Source organism: Lichenostomus cassidix, chromosome 27 (assembly GCF_008360975.1).
Source record: "Lichenostomus cassidix isolate B80296 chromosome 27, HeHo_3.0, whole genome shotgun sequence".
NCBI lineage: Eukaryota > Metazoa > Chordata > Aves > Passeriformes > Meliphagidae > Lichenostomus > Lichenostomus cassidix.
The window spans coordinates 3053469-3072974 of record NC_139507.1 but is presented as its reverse complement, the minus strand read 5'-3'; the positions used below and the strand labels follow the sequence as shown (position 1 = coordinate 3072974).

The 19506-nt window shown below is 62.1% G+C and overlaps 3 protein-coding genes across 8 annotated transcripts; 2 read left to right on the top strand and 1 right to left on the bottom strand.

Moving 5' to 3' along the window:
* Positions 1-1390: 1390 nt before the first annotated feature.
* EIF1 (eukaryotic translation initiation factor 1) lies at positions 1391-2582 on the top strand. Its single transcript, XM_085083666.1, has 4 exons — positions 1391-1552; positions 1881-2044; positions 2133-2234; positions 2362-2582. The coding sequence occupies exons 1-4, from the start codon at positions 1522-1524 to the stop codon at positions 2404-2406; spliced, it is 342 nt and encodes a 113-aa protein (XP_084939792.1). The 5' UTR covers positions 1391-1521; the 3' UTR covers positions 2407-2582.
* A 2990-nt stretch (positions 2583-5572) lies between these two features.
* On the top strand, positions 5573-7205 carry LOC146426594 (gastrin/cholecystokinin-like peptide). The gene is made up of 3 exons (XM_085083668.1): positions 5573-6230; positions 6711-6905; positions 6990-7205. Exons 2-3 carry the CDS (start codon positions 6713-6715, stop codon positions 7109-7111), a joined length of 315 nt encoding a protein of 104 aa, XP_084939794.1. The 5' UTR covers positions 5573-6230; positions 6711-6712; the 3' UTR covers positions 7112-7205.
* A 130-nt stretch (positions 7206-7335) lies between these two features.
* Positions 7336-18580, bottom strand: HAP1 (huntingtin associated protein 1). 6 transcript variants are annotated; one of them, XM_085083588.1, is made up of 17 exons: positions 18141-18579; positions 17625-17892; positions 16970-17161; positions 12520-12596; positions 12284-12400; positions 12081-12184; positions 11725-11833; positions 11513-11591; positions 11272-11402; positions 11122-11196; positions 10889-11026; positions 10742-10809; positions 10497-10664; positions 9983-10299; positions 9679-9897; positions 9104-9206; positions 7336-8354 (listed from the first exon to the last, which is right to left on the bottom strand). In XM_085083588.1, the coding sequence occupies exons 1-17, from the start codon at positions 18456-18458 to the stop codon at positions 7958-7960; spliced, it is 2880 nt and encodes a 959-aa protein (XP_084939714.1). In that variant the 5' UTR covers positions 18459-18579; the 3' UTR covers positions 7336-7957. The 6 variants fall into 6 exon arrangements, with proteins under 6 accessions (XP_084939714.1, XP_084939715.1, XP_084939718.1 ...); XM_085083589.1 differs by having other exon boundaries at positions 9983-10296; positions 18141-18576; XM_085083591.1 differs by lacking the exon at positions 9104-9206 and having other exon boundaries at positions 8161-8354; positions 18141-18580.
* Between the last annotated feature and the right edge of the window lie 926 nt (positions 18581-19506).

The window sequence follows — 19506 nt, the reverse complement described above, 5'->3', positions numbered from 1 at the left end:
TTGCTGAGGCCTGACAGACAGAGCTGAGGTGCAGTAAGTGCCAGGGGACTCGTTTCACTCGTTTGGAGAAAAACCTTCCTTTCCTGTCAGATTCTGGTGACACCTTCAGCATTCCCCTTTGGCAGCAGAGCCCCAGGCCTGCTCCAGAACTGTGTGTCCTCTGAGCATCTCCCTGCCAGCAGCCTGGGAACAGCACCCTCCTCTCTGTCTGCACACAGCTCCCTGCACGCTGCAGGTGCGGTGTCACTGTGGGGACAGCCGGTGACAAACCCCCGGTGACAAACCCACATCCACAGGTGAGCCCCGAGCTTTCCCAGGCTGCAGCTCCAGCAGAGCCGTGCCCAGAGCACCACAGTCGTGGGGTGGTGATTGGGATATGCCAGGCTCAGCGAGGCAAACCTGGGCTGGGCGGGCCACCCTGAGCCAGGCACAGCAGTGTCACCCCGGGCTGGAGCAGGGGATCACTGCATGACACCAGAAGATGAAGCGCTGGACTGGCAGCACCCAGGACCTCTCCACACGCACAGGCAGCTGGGGAAACACCTGGAGTAGCCACAGGAGCCCTGGACGGCTCTGGTCAGCCCTGGGCAGCATTGGGCTGTCGTGCTGGATGTATGTGACAGACGCAGGGATGGGAACGGGCAAACTGCATCCAGCTGCCCCCAGCTCCTGCGGCCATCCAGAGGCTGATGGTCACCACAGCTGGGCAGTGTGGGGCCAGCGAGGGGCCAGCGGGAAAGGGGTTGAGTCCTTTGAGGTCCCAAGAGGGTTTGGAGGGGTTCGAGGGCCCCAAGGAGACTTTGGGAGGGCTGGGGACGGGCTGGAGGCTTTGGGGCTCCCGGGGAGACTGGGGGGTCACGGGGAGGTTGTGTGGGGCTAACAAGGGGATTTGGGGGAGGATTGGAGGGTCCCAGGAAGATTTCCGAGGGCTTGAGGGAACTTGGGGTCCCCGTCAGAGTTCCGGGGGGTATGGTACTTTTTTGAGGGGAGTCCCAAGGGGATTTGGAGGCGTCTGAGGGGTCCCGGGGAGTATTTTGTGGTTCATGGGGGTGTTTTGCGGGTCTCAGGGAGAGGGGTGGGTGCTCCACGGGGATTTTGGGGGTTCCGGGAGGATCCTGGGGCTGCGGGGGGTCTCGGGGACGGCGGGGTTGATCGGGGGGTAACGGGGGTCCCGGGGGTCTCGGCCCCGGCCCAGGCCCCGCACTGCGCACGCGCCGCCCCGCGCGCTGCCGTGCCCCCCTCCCGCGCATGCGCTCCGCTCCCCCCGCGCCAGCTGGGCGCGGCCGCGTTCGCCCGATGCGTCCTGACGCCCCCGCGCGGCGGCCAATCACCACCCTCGTTGGCCGTGCGTGCTGACGTCACGCGCGGGCGGTATATAAGCGGTCGGCGACAGTCCCGCCCCCCTGACAGCGCCTCGAGCCGCCGCCGCGAGAGCATCCTCCGCCCAGAGTCGCTCCCGTCGCCAAAGCCGCCCCCGTCGCCGCCGCCGCCGCCTCCGCCGAGGGAAGGGAAGCGTATCGTATGTCCGCTATCCAGAACCTCCAGCCCTTCGGTGAGGCCCTTTGTGCGGTGGGGCCGGGGGAGCGCGCGGGCCCCGCCCCGGCCCCGCCCCGTGGCGCAGTTGCTATTCCGGGCCCTGTTGCGTCAGCCGCGGGGGGGTGGGGGCGGAGCTTGAGCGTGACGGACGGGTGCAGCAGCCAATGGGGTGAGGGCAGGGGCGGAATCCTCGCGTGACGGGCAGGCGCGAGGGGGGATTGGGGGTGGGGCAGAGGTGGGGCGGGCGGGCGCGACAGCCAATGGGGCGTGACTCACGCGTGATGGGCGGGCGCGGCGGCCAATGGTGTGGCTGCGGGGGCGGGGCTTGACGGCGCTCTCCGCAGACCCCTTTGCGGATGCAAGTAAGGGTGATGACCTGCTCCCGGCCGGCACTGAGGACTACATCCATATAAGGATCCAGCAGCGCAACGGCAGGAAGACCCTCACCACAGTCCAGGGCATCGCGGATGACTACGATAAAAAGAAACTGGTGAAGGCCTTCAAGAAGGTGGGGCTTCGGGGCTAGGGGCGGCAGCAGCCACGCCCGGCAGGAATGTTTCAATGATGCTAAAGAGGTTTTTGTGTCTTTGCTGCAGAAATTTGCCTGCAATGGTACTGTAATTGAGCACCCCGAGTATGGAGAAGTGATTCAGTTGCAGGGTGACCAGCGCAAGAACATCTGCCAGTTCCTCGTGGAGGTAGGGCGCCGTGGGCCTGCTGCTCACCAAAATAAACATGAGTTTGTTAAATGCACACGGGTTCCTGGGTGTGGGCAGCGTTTGGATGGCATCACTCCATGCTGTGAATGCATTTTCTGTGTTGCAGATTGGACTGGCTAAAGACGACCAGCTGAAAGTCCACGGGTTTTAAGTGCCTGTGGGCTACTGGAGCTTTATGCAAGAAGATTTCCTTACCATGAAATTCCCACCTGTCCCTTGTCATAAGTTTAAGACCAGCCGGTTTATGTAATGTAACGATCTTGGGTCCACTGTTGAGTCTGGACTGTTGTAATTGGTGATGTAATAAACTGACACGAGCCCATGCTATCTCGTCTGGCTGTCCCTCATTTCCCAGAGGTAATGCAGGCAGTGGCACCATCCAGCCTGAAGCCAAAAGTTCCAGCTGTTGCCAGCTAAGCCCAGGGACTCGGCCTGTCCTGATGGCTCCTCAGTGCAGCTGCGTTTCCATCCTGACAGAGGGGATTTGCATCCTGCCTGGTGCAAGGCCCTGCACCATGGCACAGGGACCTGGCACCATCTCTCTGGGCAGTGCTGGCTCCTGGGAGGCAGAGGGATCTGGGGAAGCCTGGCTTGGAAGGAGTGACAGAAGAGTGACCTGGAGGCTGGATGGCTGCAGTTTGGGTCCTGTGAGCCCCGAGGTACCAGGCAAATGAAGGAACTGTCCCATGGGTAAACTTGTGACAAGGGATTGATGTTGGACTAACCTGAGGAGCATCCCTGTAGCTGGAGGTGCAGAGCCTTGTGTTGGCAGTGCTGCTGCCTCGCACCCTGTGCAGTAACACAGCTTTGGTTTCATTTCTAATGTTTTATTGTAATGTATTTAAACTCTTATTTAAATAAAACTGGTTTTCAAAAACCTGTGTGTGGTGGGTTCCATTGCTTCCAGGAGCCAAAGCACCTTCTCTTGCCAGCAGTGTCACAACCGTGGGGCTCAGGGGGCTGTGGTGTGATTCCCCGCTCTGGGGGCTCCTTGGGGTCCTGGGGATTGTCCCCCCTTCTCACCCACTGCAGGAAGAGGAAGCTGAGTTTGTGCCATCTCTGCAGCTCCTGCGTGGAGCTGGAGAAGGCCAAGGAGTAGGTGGGTGCTGAGTCATTCCCTGCCAGAACTCTGTAACCCTCGAACCCAGCTCCCGTGTTCCTGTAAGTCCCGTGGGCAGGGTCAGCACTTCTGGTTCCCGAAAACTGCTCTGGGGAGGAGGGGGAGGCTCTGGCACCCGGGTCAGGTTCTGCCACAGGGCAGGGCTTGAGCAGCCTCTTTATTAGAGCTCAAGTTCAACAAGCAAGAATGAAATCTTGGTAAAATGCACTGGTTGAGGGCAGCTCTGCTTCTGGGGCTGGTGGTTCTGGGGGCCTCCTGCACAAGGGCAATGTGAAATGTACTGAAATACCTAAGAGTGCACGGAAGGTCCCTGGGTTTCTCTCCCCATTGCCCCTGGCCCATCTGTCCTGCAGCTGGCAGAGCTGGGGTATCCTGCAGGCTGCTCCCACCCTAGTCACCTGCTGGTGCTCCTGGCAGCCCCCAGGGCAGGTCACTGCTGTTCATCCACTGCCACAATGACCCCCATCTTCCATGTGCTGCTCAGGAGCACTGGGTTTGTTCCTCTGTCGCTTTCTCGGGAGACTTTGCTCTTGGAAACCAAATTGCTGCAATTATGCAAAGCAGCTGTGAGTGCACTGAGGAGGCAGGTGACCTCCAGCCCTGCCTGTACCTGGAAGTGACCTCCAGCCTTGCCTGTACCTCGGGGAGTAGGTCATGGCAGACAGGTGACCAGCCCTGCACATCGAGAGCAGGTGCTGGCAGCACCAAGGCCTGCACTCACACCAGGGTGTGTGTTTGTGCCCACAGCCTGACACAGCCCAATCTCTGCTCTGCTGCTGCTGCACCAAAAATTCCTGTGCCCCTCTGTGTCGGAGCAGGTCCAGCCTGGATTTCTCCCAGATTTGGCCACTGTCAGGACAAGCCAGCCCCAGCCAGGCAAGGGCAAGGGATGCTTGGTCCATCCTCCAGCTCGGCCTTTGTCCACCCAGAGAAGGGCCCAGCCCCAGTGTCCACTGGCCTGGTGGCGAATCTACGTCAAGGTGATGCCAAACCCATGGCTCTGGAGAGAGCTGCTGCCGTGTCCCCATCACCCTGACGCCTCATTTGGTCCAGATTGAGCCATTAAAAGCCAGAAATTGGAAAACAATTTGTTTGTTCCTTGTGCAGCACGCTCGGAGGAGCGAGCGATCAATGACCGCGGGGTGCTGAGCGCTGCTGCTTTCCGGCTATCCAAAACCCATTTGTTTCAGGGGTGTTTGAGGAGCACTGACACGGCTCGTTGGGAACCCAGGGGGGACACAGGACAGTGACGTGCCCCAGCCCAGGTTGTCATTCACGGGATTTACTGAAGGAGGGAGACAAATGGTCTCCACAAATACACTGATGGGGGTCAATATGGGCAGAAGGAACTGTCGATATCGAAGGAGGGGCTGATGGTGGCAGACAAGGATCTTAGGGGGCTGTGACAGTGAGTGGTGCTTGCTGCTTCCATGACACCCCAAAGCTTTTTGGGGTGCAGGGAGAGATCCAGAGCTGCAGAATGGGCAGTTCCAGGGCCTGTGTCCTGGTGAGGGGCCTCAGATGCACACAGACAGCCCCCCTGCCCCCCAGGTCTGTGCAGCCCCCAACAGCTGGGAGCACAGAGGCCTTGGGACCCCTGTCACAACACGTGTGTAAGTGTGTACACACACCTGGGTGTGGGTGTGTGAGTACATATATGTGCATGTGTAAGTGTACATGTATGTATACACAAATGCATATGGGCACTTGTGTATACACATACACATACGTGCATATATATTTGTAGACATAGATAGGTATGTATGTATGTGCATATAAGTGTGTCTATATTTACAGACATACATATACATATACATATACATATACATATACACATACATATACATATAAATCCCAGAACCATTTAGATTGGAAAATACCACCAAAAATCAAGTCCAGCATATGTGTGTGTGTGTGTGTGTGTGTGTGTGTGTGTGTGTGTGTGTGTGCGTGTGTGTGTATGGATGTATATATGTATATGTGTGTATATACTTATGTGTGTGTATATATACAGATATACATAGACATATGTATATAGACATATGTATATATATGTAAGCATTCATATCTATGTATACATATATCTGTGTTTCTATACATACATACACAGGCACATATGTGTATATATATATATAGGTGTAGATATATAGAGATACATAAAGAGATTTATAGAGATATATAGAGATGTATAGAGATCTGTCATTGTATGCCTTATGCATCCATCTCACTGCATACATACCCTCCATCACTCCATGACATACAACTACCCCATGGAGTCATCATCCATATAAACACACACATGCACATGTGTGTCCATGCCTATAGCTATGTATCTGTTCCCGTGTGTACATACGGATACCTGGATGTGTTTACGTAGGTGTATAAGCTATGTTATCTATTAGATGTGTATACATTCCATATTATCTATATTTTATACTGTATAGAATGTTATCTATTATACTGTATTATTTATATATGTGTATATATATACACACACCACCAGCCAGCCATGAACATGCCTGTGTGCATGTCTAGTTAGGTATGTATATGGACACGTGTGCACCTATATATGTGTATATATGGAAATGACTCTGCCACGCTCTGTGTCTGTCTGTCTGTGTCTGTTTCTGTGTGTCTGTGAGCACACACAGATGCCCCAGGGCCCCCCCGGCGGTGGGTGGGTGTGGAGTGGAGCCGCCCTGGGGTGTGGCAGCCCTGGCAGCACCGTTAAAAGTAGGACTGAGCCGGGGCCACTCTGGAGAGAGATACCCACTGAGACACCCACCGGGACACCCCACTGGGACATCCCGCCAGGACACGCACCAGGACACCCTGCTGAGCCCCAGAACCTGCAGGTGAGTCCCACGGGGCTCTGGCACTGCTCAGAGGTGACCTGGGGACCAGTGGGGAGAGAGGGATGGAGAAAACTTGAGGCGTAGATGGGAGGGACAGAGCAACTTGGAGACCCCCTGGGAGGGACAGGAGGGGACCTGGAGCCTGGCTGTGCCCTGGAGGTGACACCGTGCTCCTCAGCTGTTGGAGTTCAAGGAGCTGGATGATGTTCTCAGCCATGTTCTCAGCAAGGAGCAAGGAGTGGGACTCGATCCTTATGGAGCCCTCTGCCTTGACTCTGATTCTAGGAGAACTGGGGACCAGCCAGGAGAGAGGGATGGAGATTTGGAGAGAAGATGGAAGGGATGGAGGGGGCAAAGGAAGGGACAGAGGGGACTGTGAACTGTCTGTTCCCCCCGGCCACCCCTCACCCCAGTCTGAGCATGTCCCAGTTCGGGGACCACAGCCCCCCACTTCCCTACCGCTGTTCAATCTCTCTGCAGCCATGAAGGTGACATTGTGCCTCAGTCTCATCCTCACCATCGCAGTGACCGCCTGCCTGTGCCGGCCAGCAGCACCAGGTGCCATGGGGGACACCCACCAGCACTCCCAAAGCCTGGCCCGGCGGGAGTGGCCCCAGGAGCTGTCCCAGGAGCAGCAGCACCTCCTGTCCCAGTTCCTGCCCCACATCCTCACAGGTACGGGGAGCTCAGGGTGGGCAGCCCTCGGGGGGCACAGCCAGGCCCCTGTCCCAGCTCTAACTGCTGCCCTTGCCCTGGCAGAGCTGAACAAGCACAAGGCCTTTGTGCAGGACGAGGGGATGGAGGCTTTGCACGACCACTACTACCCTGACTGGATGGACTTTGGCCGCCGCAGTGCTGAGAACGAGGCTGGTGCTGCGTAGCTGCTGGGCTGGACTGGCCAGGCAGAGCACCCACACACTCCTTTGTCCTTTGCCACAATAAAACTCTGGCACTATGGCCTCTGCACTGCTGGCTGTGCTGGGGAGACCTTGGGAGGGTAGGCAGAGGGGATTTGCCCCCAACCCCAGAGGGACCTGCAGGGAAGAGACTGAACTGTTCATGGCAGCAATTGCAGAACATGGCAGCAGACACAGCACACAGGAGCTGCTCTGTGAATTCACATTTATTTGCCAGGGAAAGGAGCACAGCCTGGAGGGAGGGACACAGCCAGGGGGAGCAACATCTGCGCCCCCAGAAACATCCCAAGCTGTGGGTGCTGCTACTATTGCTACTCAGTGGGCAGGAAAGAGTTAAACCACCATTCCCTTTAAAAGCCAGTCCAGTCCAGGTGCTGGCCAAGGGCCCAGCCCGGGGTGCAGGGGTGTCCCCCTGGCCCTGGCAGGTTGCCCCAGGACCCACCTGAGCCCAGGCTGAGCATCATCCTTTGCTGCAGCAGCTGGACAGCCCCAAAGGGCCAAGCTGCCTCTCGCTCCGCAGACAGGCTCAGCAGAAGCAGGAACAGTTTTTATTGCCAGAAACTGGCTCCTGTGAAGTGTCCAAATCCCCCCAGCAGGGACAGGGTCAGCCAGTATCCCCTGCACATGGGGAGCAGTGCCAGGTTCTGTCCTTGCAGCCAGGGCAAAGCCACCCACCCTGGTGCTGGAAGCAGTGATGGACCTGGGGCAGCACCAGGAGCTGAGGCTGAAGCTTGTCCTGTCTCCATGTCCCCATGCACGGGTGAGGAAGAGGATGTGTCTCGTCCTGAGCCTGGGGGCTCTGCAACAGCATCACTTCTGGGTGCCCTGGGCCCCTCTGGGCCCTGCCTGGGTGTAGGACATCTCACCTCTGGCCACCACCTTGTCCAGCCCCAGGCGCTGCAGCTTCTCCACCAGGTTCCAGCTGAAGATGCTGCTCCTGGGTGGGGGTCCATCCTGACCCCTGGACACAGGGGAGGGCTGGGGCTCAGAGTGCTGGGGGTCCTGGGAGTGGAGTGAGGGGGCCCACCGTGGTCCAGTCCCTGGTGCCAAGTAGGAATCTCGCCCCAGCAACAGCCTGAAGAGTCCCATGGAGGTGCTCGGGGGTCCAGGGCCAAGTGCCAGTGTGGGGGGAGTCTGTTCTGGTGAGGGGCTGCTGAGCCTCAGCCCCTCAAAGGGCCCACAAGAAGGCACGACGGCATGATACAGACTGGAAGGGAAGAGAGAGCAGATGTGGGGATCAGTTGGGGGAGCCCAGTCCTGGGGAGCACTGCTGAAGGTGCCAGGCAGGGCTGTGGGCAGAGCAGGACTCCCTTTCCTCCTTCACCTGTAGGAGACTCCCGTGCTGCAAACTGCTCAAGCCCCCAAAGGTCCCAGAGGAGTGCCCGAGGGATGCTCCTCAGCAGCCAGGAGGGTTTGGAACACAATCACTGCTCCACAAGCAATTTCCAGACGCCAGGGTTTTGTCTACTAGTGAACTCCAGCTCACACCAACCCCCGACGAGCCTCGATGGGGGCTCATTAGGGCTAATCACCAGTGCTCATTAGGGAAGGGACAGCCCAGCGCCTGGCTGGGAAAACGTCCTGGCTGCTGCCCAAGTGTGGAGGGAGGGAGGAAAGCTGTGTCCATTCCCCAGAGTGCCAGGAACCCTCACTGCTCCATGCCCTGGGTGAGCCCACCCGAGGAAATCTCTCCATCCATCAGGGTGCTGCAGTGCAGAAGAGCAGGGCTGTCCCAGTTCCCAGCAGGGTGCCAGCCCCGGGCACACAGACACCCCAGCAGCCAGATTTGGGGATATTTCTAGTGCTGGCATCTCTCAGAGCAGCAGGGACTGCATGCAGCTCCTGGCCTGCCAATTCCTTGAGCTGCAGGGAACCAGGCAAGGGGTGAGGAGAGAGCTCGGGGGGCACAGCGGGGCTGATGCAGGCAGCGCAGGCGGCGGGGGCCACACGCCTTACCTGGATGTCACCGTGGTGATCGCAGTGGTGGGGTGGAGGATGTGGCAGGTGGTGATGGTGAAGGTAGACGGGGTCTGGGGGAGGTTGTTAACAGAGAGGAACACTGGAAGGGACAGGAGACAAGGGGTCAATGGGGAGGGGGGGCAGCACACAGTTGGAAGGCATGGTGGAGAGCAGGTGGGACAGCCAAAGCTGGGCTGGAAGCTCCATGCCCAGTGCACAGCTCCAGCAGCAACTGTGCTCTGGTCCCTGCTCAGAGGAGACAGCAAGCACAGGTGGGACCAGGAGACGCCATCGGTCCCAGACCTGCTCCTTCCAGGCAGCCGGGGGGCAGCAGGGGCTGGCCAGGGTGATGGCAAGGGCTCATCCCGCCGGGGCAGCTGCCCGAGAACAGCCCTTGTGCAGCTGCAGGCAGAGCATCGCCGTGGGGACAGCGGGGTGGCGGGGACAGCGGGGTGGCCGGGACAGGCTGCTGCAAGAGGGGAGAGCACGGGGCGGGGCAAGGGGCCGTCTAGACAGGAGGACAGAGGCATCCCGAGGGCTTCGTCCCCTCCGTCCCCTCACCCCGTGCTCACCCCTGGGGCGCTCCTTGGCTTTGGCGGGTGTCGAGGTAGGGAGCAGCTTGAAGGAGCTGGCATCCACATCATCCTCCTCCAGGTCATTGAGGCTGTACACCTCCTCCAGGTCGATGTCCAGCTGCCTGAAGTCTTTGGTGAGCACCCCGGGACGGGGCACCAGGATCCCGCCCAGGTTGGGCTGTGCCAGCTGCTGCCAGTGGTGGAGAGTCACAGAGCCTGGGGGGACACAGCCAGGGGCAACTCAGGTGGAGGTGTTGGACCCTCAGAGCACCTGCAGCTCTGCACCCCCTCTGCCTCTCACCTTCCAGAGGCTTCACAATCTGCAGTTTGTCGGGCAGGTAGCTGAGGGAGCCGAGGGAGAAGCTGGAGGCAGCGGTGAGCTCCGAGCCCCCCGAGTAGTTGGTTCCAGTGGAGACGACGCTGCCCTCGGGGGTGAGGAAGCCACTGGAATTCGCCCCATCCCTCAGCCGCCACAGCTTGCGTTCCCGCTCGGCCTCGAAGAAGGAGCGCTCCTCGGAGACGTGGCTCTGCTGCCGCACCGACAGCCGCTGCACCGCCGCCTCCAGGTCCTGCCGGCCCGGGGCTGCCCAGGAGTCCTCGCTGGGCCCCTCGGCCCTGCTGGTGGGCACAGTATTAGGGTGCCCCGGCCGGCACACTGCACTTCGGGCTGTGCTAGACCCCAGCCAGACTCTGCCCTGCCTGCCCCAGACTGTTTTCTGCCCGGGTGTGACCGGCAGCTCACCAGCATCCCAGCTCCCGTGCAGGAGCAGCCGCTGTCCCACCCGACCCCATTTCCCCCCTACCCTGGCACTCACCGGGTGTCCTCCGAGCCGAAGCAGCTGGTGTGGGGGGTGCTGGCCCCCCCAGAGTGGGCAGCCGACAGCTGCTTGGAGCCTGGAACGTGGTGGGGAGACTCAGAGCAAGACTTGGATTTGGCTGCCTGGTTCACCGCCTTCACCGTCTCGAAGACGCGCTGGTAGCTCCTGCGGGCAGGAAGCAGGTGGGGGTGAGCCGGACCCCATCCCATGGCACAGCACGAGCCACCGGTGACAGCACTCACTTGTAGTCCGAGGAGGAGCTGTCTGTCCTCTTCCTCATCATCCCCTTGATCTCAGCCGCCAGAGAGTCCTGGGGATGGGGGCACGCAGTGTCAGTAGAAGGGAGAGCAGGGACCCCCACCCTGCCCCGCCCGGCCCCCCGCTCTCACCACGGGCAGGAGACTGGCCGCGCTGTAGCGGCTGACGGTGCTGTTGGGCATGCTGCGGCTCCGCAGGCTCTTCACCTCCTCCTGGGCTTCCTGCAGCATCCCGCCACACTCCGCGTACTTCTCCTGCAGATCCCGCCGCTGCGGGGACACTGGCAGAGCTCGAGCACGGCCCGGGGGGCAGCGGGGCAGGACCCCTCACCAGGCCGGGCACCCACGGCTTCCCCCGGGCTCACCTCCATCCGGAGCTGCTGCTGCACCTCCTTCTCCGCGGCCAGGTGCTGCTGGAGCTCCTCCACCTCGGACTCGTACTGCGGGCAGGAGCGGCCAGGTCAGGGAGCTGTGCCCGCACTCCCCTCCCCCCGGCACGGGCAAGGGCACCTCACCGAGCGACACTTCTGCTGCAGGTCCGCGATCTGCGCCAGGAGCTGGGTGATCTCCTCCTGCTGCCGCGCCTCTACCTCCGCCTTGTGCGCCAGCTCCTCCGACAGGTGAACGACCTGCTGGCTCGCTTCGGCTGGGGGAGGGCCGGGGTCTGTCACCACCGGGGCACGGTCCCCAGCCCCAGCCCACGCAGCTGGACAGTGCCTGCTGGGCAGTGCCTGCAGACCCCCCAGCCCTACATACAAAACTGCTCCACGCAGTCAATCATCAGCTGCTGCTCCTGGTCCTCGTACTGACAGGTCTCAGTGGTGATGTTGTTGGCCTGGGGAGGAGGGTTGGAGGGGCTGAGCACGACAGGCAGGACCTTTCATCCCCCCGAGGGGGAGCTTGGGGCCCCCACAAAGAGCAGGGCATAGGTGGGCACTGAGGGGCATCCACCAGCTGGCTCTGCTCACCTCCATACGGAGCTTCTGGTTCTCCTCCTCCAGGCACTTGAGTTTCTGCTGCAAGGCGTCATACTGGAAGTACTGCTGCAAGGACAGTGAGGACTCGTGCCGGCGCAGCCTGGGGACAGCAGGGATGGTGCTGAGCACCTGCAGTGCAGGCAGGATGGAGCTGCCCACCCAGAGCCCTGCCCACGCCCCCAGCTCTCAGGCATCTTGGTGACCAAGATCTGTGGGGTTGGACCCACAGCCACCAAGGGAGGGAATGGAGTGTGGCCAGTGCTACCCCAGCGATGGTGATGGCTTCTGCCCAACCCACAGGAACCGTTCTGCCCCGGGGGAGTGGCAGGACAGGGACTCTCACTCACGGTGTGGAGGTGGTGGTGGTGGTGGGCTCGCTCTCCTCTGTTGTGGTGGTGTAGAAGTGGAGAAGGTCATCCCGCATGGAGACCTCATGGCGCAGCTGCGCAATCTGGAGAGGCAAGGTGCTTCAGGACGTGGCTGAGGGGACCACAGCTGCCCCCAGGGGGACACACAGGGGGCCAAGGCCCAGAACTGTGCCCAGAGTTACCTCCTCTTTGGCCAATTCCAGCTGCTCCTCCAGCAGCTCATTGCGCTCCGTCAGGCTCCGGTTCTGCTTCAACAGGGACTGCCCAATGCGTGCTGCTAACTCCAGGTCCCGCTCTTTCTGCAAGGGGCAGGCGTGCCTCAGCCAGGACTTGTCCCTTCCCCAGTCCTCACCTACCCCTGTGTCCCCAGGGTCCCATCAGACCCCAGCCCTCACACAGGTGGGGGACTCCAACATACCTCATCCAGCAGGTTGGTGACAGCATCAATATCATGATAGGTCTTTGTGATCCTGACCATCCGCTCAGCGCACAGGACTGGGGGAGGGAGAGGGCCAGAAAGTGAACCTTGACACTGCAGGAGCACTGACCCAGGGGCTCAAGGCTGCTCCAGGGACCCACTGTCCCCTCAAGCTGCTCCAGGCTGGTCTCCAAAATGGACCTTTTCTCTGCAGTGCCAGGCAGAGGCAGGCAGGTATCCCCACAGCCGTGACAGCATCATGGCAAACGGGGGGCTCAGCCTCACCCCCAGCCTGCCTGCAGCTCGCTGGGCCCCCTCACTACCCCCACGACCTCAGCACAGACACAGTGCCAACCCCACTGCAGGACACACAGACAGAAAGGAGGGAAGGGGAAAGGCAGCAGCGGAGACAGGATCGGAGGTGACATCTCCAGCAGAAAGCAGGCTGTAGCTCCAGTATAAATAGCTGTGGGTGGCACCGTGCCGAGCCGGGCTCACAGGCAGCGTCCCCTCCAATCTGTCCCCAGCCCCCTCCCCCAGATCCCCTCCTGCCCTAGTTTCTCTCTGGGGGAGGGGATGCTGCACTCTGCACCCACTCGATGCCCCTCTAGCTGCACAACACAACAATCCACACAGCAACAGAGGCAGAGGCAGCTGCGCGCAGGACGCTGTGGGAACAGGCAGCTGCCCACCACGCCAACACCGCCGCGCCAGGCCGGGCCCCAGCTACAGCTCTGCCTCTCCCACTGCCCTCTGAGTCTCTGGCAGGGAAAGGAGGTGCAAGGATGGAGACGTCGGTCCCCCGGGTACGGATGCTGCCAACTGCGCCCGCAGGAGCTGCCAGGCAGCGCCGGGCACGCACCCAGACGGCGGCGCTGGAGCCGTGCGGTGGGAGAGAGCCGGGAGCAGGCGCAAAGCCCCGAGCCCTGCCCGCATCCCAGACCCTGCTTACAGCCCGGGACCTGCCTGTACCCCGCACCTGCCCACAGCACACAGCACTCCCCATGCTCTTTCTGATGCTCTGCTGCCCCGAGCGTGTGCGTCTGCCTCAGTTTCCTCTGGCAGAACAGCGCTGGCTACACTCAGGCCCCCCACCCTCGTCCCCAGTCGCAGCCACCCCCAGCCGCGCAGATGAAGTGGGTTAACGGGGAAGCTCAGCCACACAAATCCCATTAGGCCACCCCAGCTGGAGTTGTGTAATGGTGAGTGTGTTGTCATGGCAATGCCCCCACTCGCCACCCCGGTCCCGTCCAGCCCTCACTGCCCCGGGTGCTGCCCCACGCCCCAGCGGGCACGTACCCCAAACACGTACCCCAAACACGTCCGTGGGAAGAAGAGCCAACCCCAACCCCAGTACACCCCCCTCTCTGCACCCCGACAGGACCCGCTCCCCGCGGGGGTCCCCAACTGCACCTCGTCAGGCCCTGAGCCATTAATTGGAAATAATTAGAGCATGAGCATCGCTACGGTTGGAGCGAGCGGCTGGCCCTGGGAGATGGGGGCTGCAGCGCTGGCAAACATGTAAACAAACACCCATCTGCGGGCTCGATCCTGCGGATGCGGGAGGGGAGAACTCCCATTCCCAGGGGAGGAGGGACTCCCTTCCCCACGGGCACACGCAGACCTGGCGGGGCCCCTCTCCTCGTCCGTCCGCCCTCTCCCCGCCACTCGCGGCGGGGGGACAGGTCTCCTTGGGGTCGGGGTGACCCTGGGCATCCCCAAGGGACCGGGAGGCGGCAACCCTGGGCCAGAGAGCGGCGAGAGGGACGGGGGAAACGCACAGGCGGAGAGCAGACGGCACCTCCAAAGGGGAGACCCCGGCCCTGACCGCTCCGAGCCAGCCCTGGCCCCGGGGAGACTTCGGCCTCCGCCGCTCCGAACCAGCCCCGGAGGGAGCCCAGCCCTGCCGCAGCCGCATCCCTATCCCCGGTGCGGGACCGCCCGGGCCGCCCTCACCTTCCTCCAGCTCCCGGGCGATGGGATCCGCGCCTCCGCCGCGTTCCGCGTTCCCGTTCAACTCGTCGTAGGCGGCGGGGCTGCTCCAGATCTCCATCGCGCCGAGCCCACCGCAGCCGCCCAGCCCGCTGTGCCCACCCTGCCGTGCCCAGCCCCGCCACGCCGAGCGGAGCCGCTGCGGTCCCTCCCGCCCCTATTTATAGGGTCGCTCGATCCTCGCGCACCTGCCCGGCGCATCCCCCGGCGGCGGGGCCGGGGCTGGAGCGGGGACTGGGGCGGGGCCGGGCGGGAGCGGGGCGGGGGCGATGCGGGGGTCGGGGGCTGCCACAGGCTGCCCGGCAGTGCCCATTGCCCCCGCTTTCTCGGGCCGCCTCGGGGACTCGGTCCCCATCAGGCACCCTAGGACCGGGCTCCTTGCTGGGGCACCCACCGGGACGATCGTGCTCAGCCGCGGATTCTGTGTCCCACCTCTGGTCCCAACCCATAGACACAGGGAGTCTGGGCATGTGGGCCCCCATGGGTGGTGATGAGTGCTGAGGGGACACTGGGGGGGGGCCCGAGCAGCAGCTCTGCAGGGTTGATGTATGGCTCATGCACAGCCAGCCGCTTCTGCCCCCTGGGAAGGATGGGGACAGGTTTGGGCCCTTCATGCCTACAAAGTCGTGACTGTGCAGCGCTGGGGTCCCCGTGAGGGTCAGGGCATGCTTTTCTGACCAGCCCTGCTGTGCCACCCTAGGCCTGGTCCCCCCATCATCACCTACGCCACAAACCCTGCACATGCAGTGCCCAATGCAGTGCTGGGACCTGCCAGCACTGAACAGGGAAAGGGCTTTTCCATCCCACTCCAACCTCCCCATCCACCACCCCTGACTCTGAGCATAGGCTGGCACAAGCCTGGTCCCCTCTGTGCCCCACCCAGGATGCTGCACACTCCCTGACTGGCACCCTCAGTTCCCCACAACCACACTGGTGCAGGAGCAGCACAGAAGTGGGAAAACTGAATAAATCATGGTGTGCTGAATTATGGAGGAGCTGGCAGGCACGTAGCACAAGCCGTGTGGGTGTGATGCTGGAAATGCCAGCATGCTCTGTCCTCATCACCTGCTCCAATGCCCTTCCTTGTTGTCACCCAAACAATCAGTGAATGGATGCAGCTGAAGCTGCCTCTCACCATCACACACCTTTGCCTGCTCGACTCCTACCCATTGGGATCCTGACCACATCCTGCAATAACCACCAGCCCCCTCCAGAGTGGGGACTGGAGCAGGTGCCCTCAGTCCCAGCCTCTCCCTCCTCCTGGCACTGGTGTTTCCTCTGAAAAGGTCTGGGGGACAGCCAGCACCACCAACCAGGCACCCACCCCCAAGGACCCCAAGGACTCAAGCACGCGTCTCAACACGGACAGGCAGGAGCTGCTGCTTCCTAATCCCCTGGCCCAGGATTTGCTCCTCTGGGCAGGTTCCCTATGCCTGCGCAAGCAGATTACAGGGGGCTATTTCTGATGGCAGCTTAAAGGTTTGGGTAAAGGAATGACGCCATGGGTCCAGCACATGCCAGTGGCACTGGGCTGGGCTCTGCACCAGCACATGCCAGTGGCACTGGTGTCTGTGCCCTGCAGGAGTCTGGGACTGAGAACCACTGGTCCCATGGACCAGGCATGGGGTGCCGGGCTTCTGTGGTGCTGGGTGCTCCCTGCCCTATGGCACAGAGATGGGGTTTGGGGCTCAATCCCTTGTAGTGTCACTGCAGAGGCCAGTGCTAATGGTGAGGGGTGCACCACACCACCTGCTGAACAGAGAGGGGAGCAGCCAGATAGGCAAGGCATGGTGAGGATTCACCCCCAGCCCAGCCTGGCGTGAGCAGGTGGGTGGACGCCTCAGCCCCATCTGTCTCCCACTGCCCCACATCCATCTCCTAGCTCCTTGCTCTAATTCTGTCCCTGACACTCAGGGCAGAGGCAGAAACAAAGCAGAGATAATCCGTCTGTGCCCCACGCTGAACCCTGACCTCATGCAGAGGATGGGCCACGTCACAGTGCCATGGGCATCGCCCCTGCCCAGCCATGGGGGCTGCAGGGGTCTTCCCCTGTGATCCTCACAGCTCTGGGGACTTCACTGGCAGCAGGGACCCTGAGCCCCACTCCAGACTGTTGTGCTGGGGTGAGCAGCAGTGCTGGGATTCACTATTCACTGGCAAACCTGCCAGTCCCACCAGCGTCCCACCGCTGTGAGCCACGGCACAGTGCAGGGGAGCAGGGACGTGCAGGGGGTCCCAGGAAATGATGGGGGCTCTCTCCCAGCTTCCGGCTTGGCTCAGCAGAAGCTGCTCCCAGAATTAGCCCGGGATGTTCTGGGTGAGGAAGTCCAGCCCGTCAATCCCATTAGCAGCGATTAGCTCCCAGGCTGTCCTCTCCATCGTAGCCCTGTGCAGACACTGCGGCCTGTGCCCACCACCCTCACCAACCCTGCCACCCTCGCCACCCACGGGCACTCACGGAAATACTGCAGGGTCTCCTCTATCTGCTGGAGGGTGAGGGGGGCTACCGGCTGCAGGGGGCCGGGGGGGGCTCGCAGCCAGTCGCCGTGGTCGTAGCCAAAGACAGTGTCAGCCCGCAGCGTGTAGCGGGGCAGCTGCTCGCCCAGCAGGCTGATGAGCTCCACCTCGGGGACATCCTCGCTGCACAGCTCTGGGACAGAGGGACATGGTGTCAGCCCGGGGTGGGGGGCATATGGAGGGAGTGGGCTGCACAGGGGGCTGTGGCAGGTGAGCACCTCCTGCTCCCCTCAGCCCACTCTGTCCCCTCGGGGTTTGGGACTGGTGCCACCAGCTGGGTCTGTCCCCAGAGCCTCTCGTGTGGGCATTGGGGGGTCCTCCACACGGTGGCACTCAGGGACCCTTGCCCCAGCTCTGCCCTGCTGCCCCCTCATCGCCCCGCTGTCTGCGGGCAGAGTCCTGCTGCCATCTCCTGGCCACGCTCTGCCCGGCCGAGCGGCGCTGAGGACAGCGGGCGTGGGATGCAGCGTGGGGCGAAGGATGCCAGGACAGTGGTTCATCTCTGGCCACAGAATGGGGACAGGATGAAGAAACAGCCCGAAGCAGACACAGCTCCTCACGCCCCTCACCCCACTGGCACCCCCAGCTCTACCCACCTGTGATGGTCGCGGCATCGCGGCGTGTGTCCTTGTCTGACCCGTGGGATGCTGGGTTGGCCTGGGGACAGGCAGTGACAGGTGAGGCCGGACTGGGCTGGAGGTGGCAGGTGGGTGGGCTCTGGCTGGGGAGGGTCTCTCGTGGGACCGGGGTGTCCAGTTTGGCCGGTGTTATGTGGGGGCCTGGCTGCCATGGGGAGAGGCACCGTCCGCCCTGGCTCCCTGGAGCGGCACTGGCGGGCAGCAGAGTCCCTTCTCCGGCCCCTGCCTGGGGGAAAGGAGCTATTTGGGTGATGCTCTAGGGACCAGGGACACATCCTGAACCCCCATATCCCCCAGCATCCTGCCGTAGGACAAACACCTTCCTAGAGGCAACGTCTGCCAGCTCGGGAGCTGGACGGCCCAGCCAGTGTCCCTGCTCCCTGCCGCTGGGACGGGGGGCTGTGGGAACAGACTGCAGCTCAGCCCCACCCCTGAATATGGGGCAGGTTTGGCAGAGGCAAGGGGTCGGCGTACCTGCTCTGTGGTGGCTGCTACGTGATGCAGGGGGCTCAGCACCAAAGCAGCGCCAGGGCCGGACAGGACAGGACCCTGCCCCCCCACGGGGTCCCTGCTGGGTCCCTGTCTGTGGGGCGAACAGGGAAGGAGCTGTCGAGCTGCCCGGCAGTGGGCAGACACGGCAGTGGTGCCAGGAAAGCTCTGGGGAGCTCCACCTCGAAGGGCAAAGTCCGTCTGTGAACCTCCACCCTGTCGGTACCAGGATGCAGAGCAGGGACTTGCCGTGCAGCGCAGGGCAGGGCTGGGCAGCATCTGCGGCTGCCCCATCCCAGCCATAAACACATCATGAGACCGGCCATAAATCCAACATGTCCTTGCTCTCCTGCTACCTCCAGTGGCTCTGGCTAGGGCTGCAGCCGCTGCTGGCACTGCTGCCCCTTGGCCATGAGGGGCAGGAGCCTCTGCACAAGCCCCCTGCCCCATTTCCACCCCTGCTCCCACCTCCACCATTGTGAGAGCTGAGGCCCCTCGTTCCTGGCTGCAGGCTCATGCCAGGGCGTTGCAGCCCTCTCTTGTAGCATGTGCTCAGGGTCACTGCCACAGGCACAGCACCAAACCAGGCCACCCTGCACCCCCCCGGCAGACAGGGACAGCACGAGGCAACATGCAGACCCCAAAGCACACCCACAGCCCTCCCCAGTTCTCTGCCCCATGGCAATGGGACCGCCAGACCTCGGAGACAACCCTGCCCAGAGAACAGCTCCCCAGCCCCAAGCTCTCAGACCCTCTTCTCCCCAGAGAAGGACAGGTACCCACCGTGTGGAGGTGCCGCGCTGCCGCTGGCTCCGGGGAGGGAGCCCGGCCGGTGAGTCAGCTCAGCCGGGACTGCCAGAGCCCTGCGTCTGCTTTTGGCCCAGCTCCTGCACGTACATTCACTCTCCCCGGGGGAGCCTTGTTCAGACATGTGCGAGAAGCTCCCGTCACTCGCTGCTCCCATCGCCCCCCGGTCCCATTGACCCCGGACCCCACTGTACCCCTCCACCAGCGTGCGGCTGCCCATGAGCCGGGGAGCTGCCCCACGGGAGCTGGGCTAGAGCAGGACGGTGCTCCCGGGCAACGATGGGACATGGGCCAGCCGGAGCGAGGTCCCGGCTCAGTCCGCCCCCGGTACCTGTGCAGACTCGTGCCTGCTGCTCCCTGCCCTGCCAGATGCCGTCCTGCAGCTCCTGCCCGGGCACCTCCCGAGGAGCAGCCGAGCGCCGTGAGAAGGGGAGAGACGAGGCAAATTCTTCGGGGGCTTCGGCAGCCGCTGTCTGTGGCAACCCCAGGGGACAATTGGGGACCGGCTGGGCACGGCCCGGGGCTCACCCGCGGGAGCTGCCCG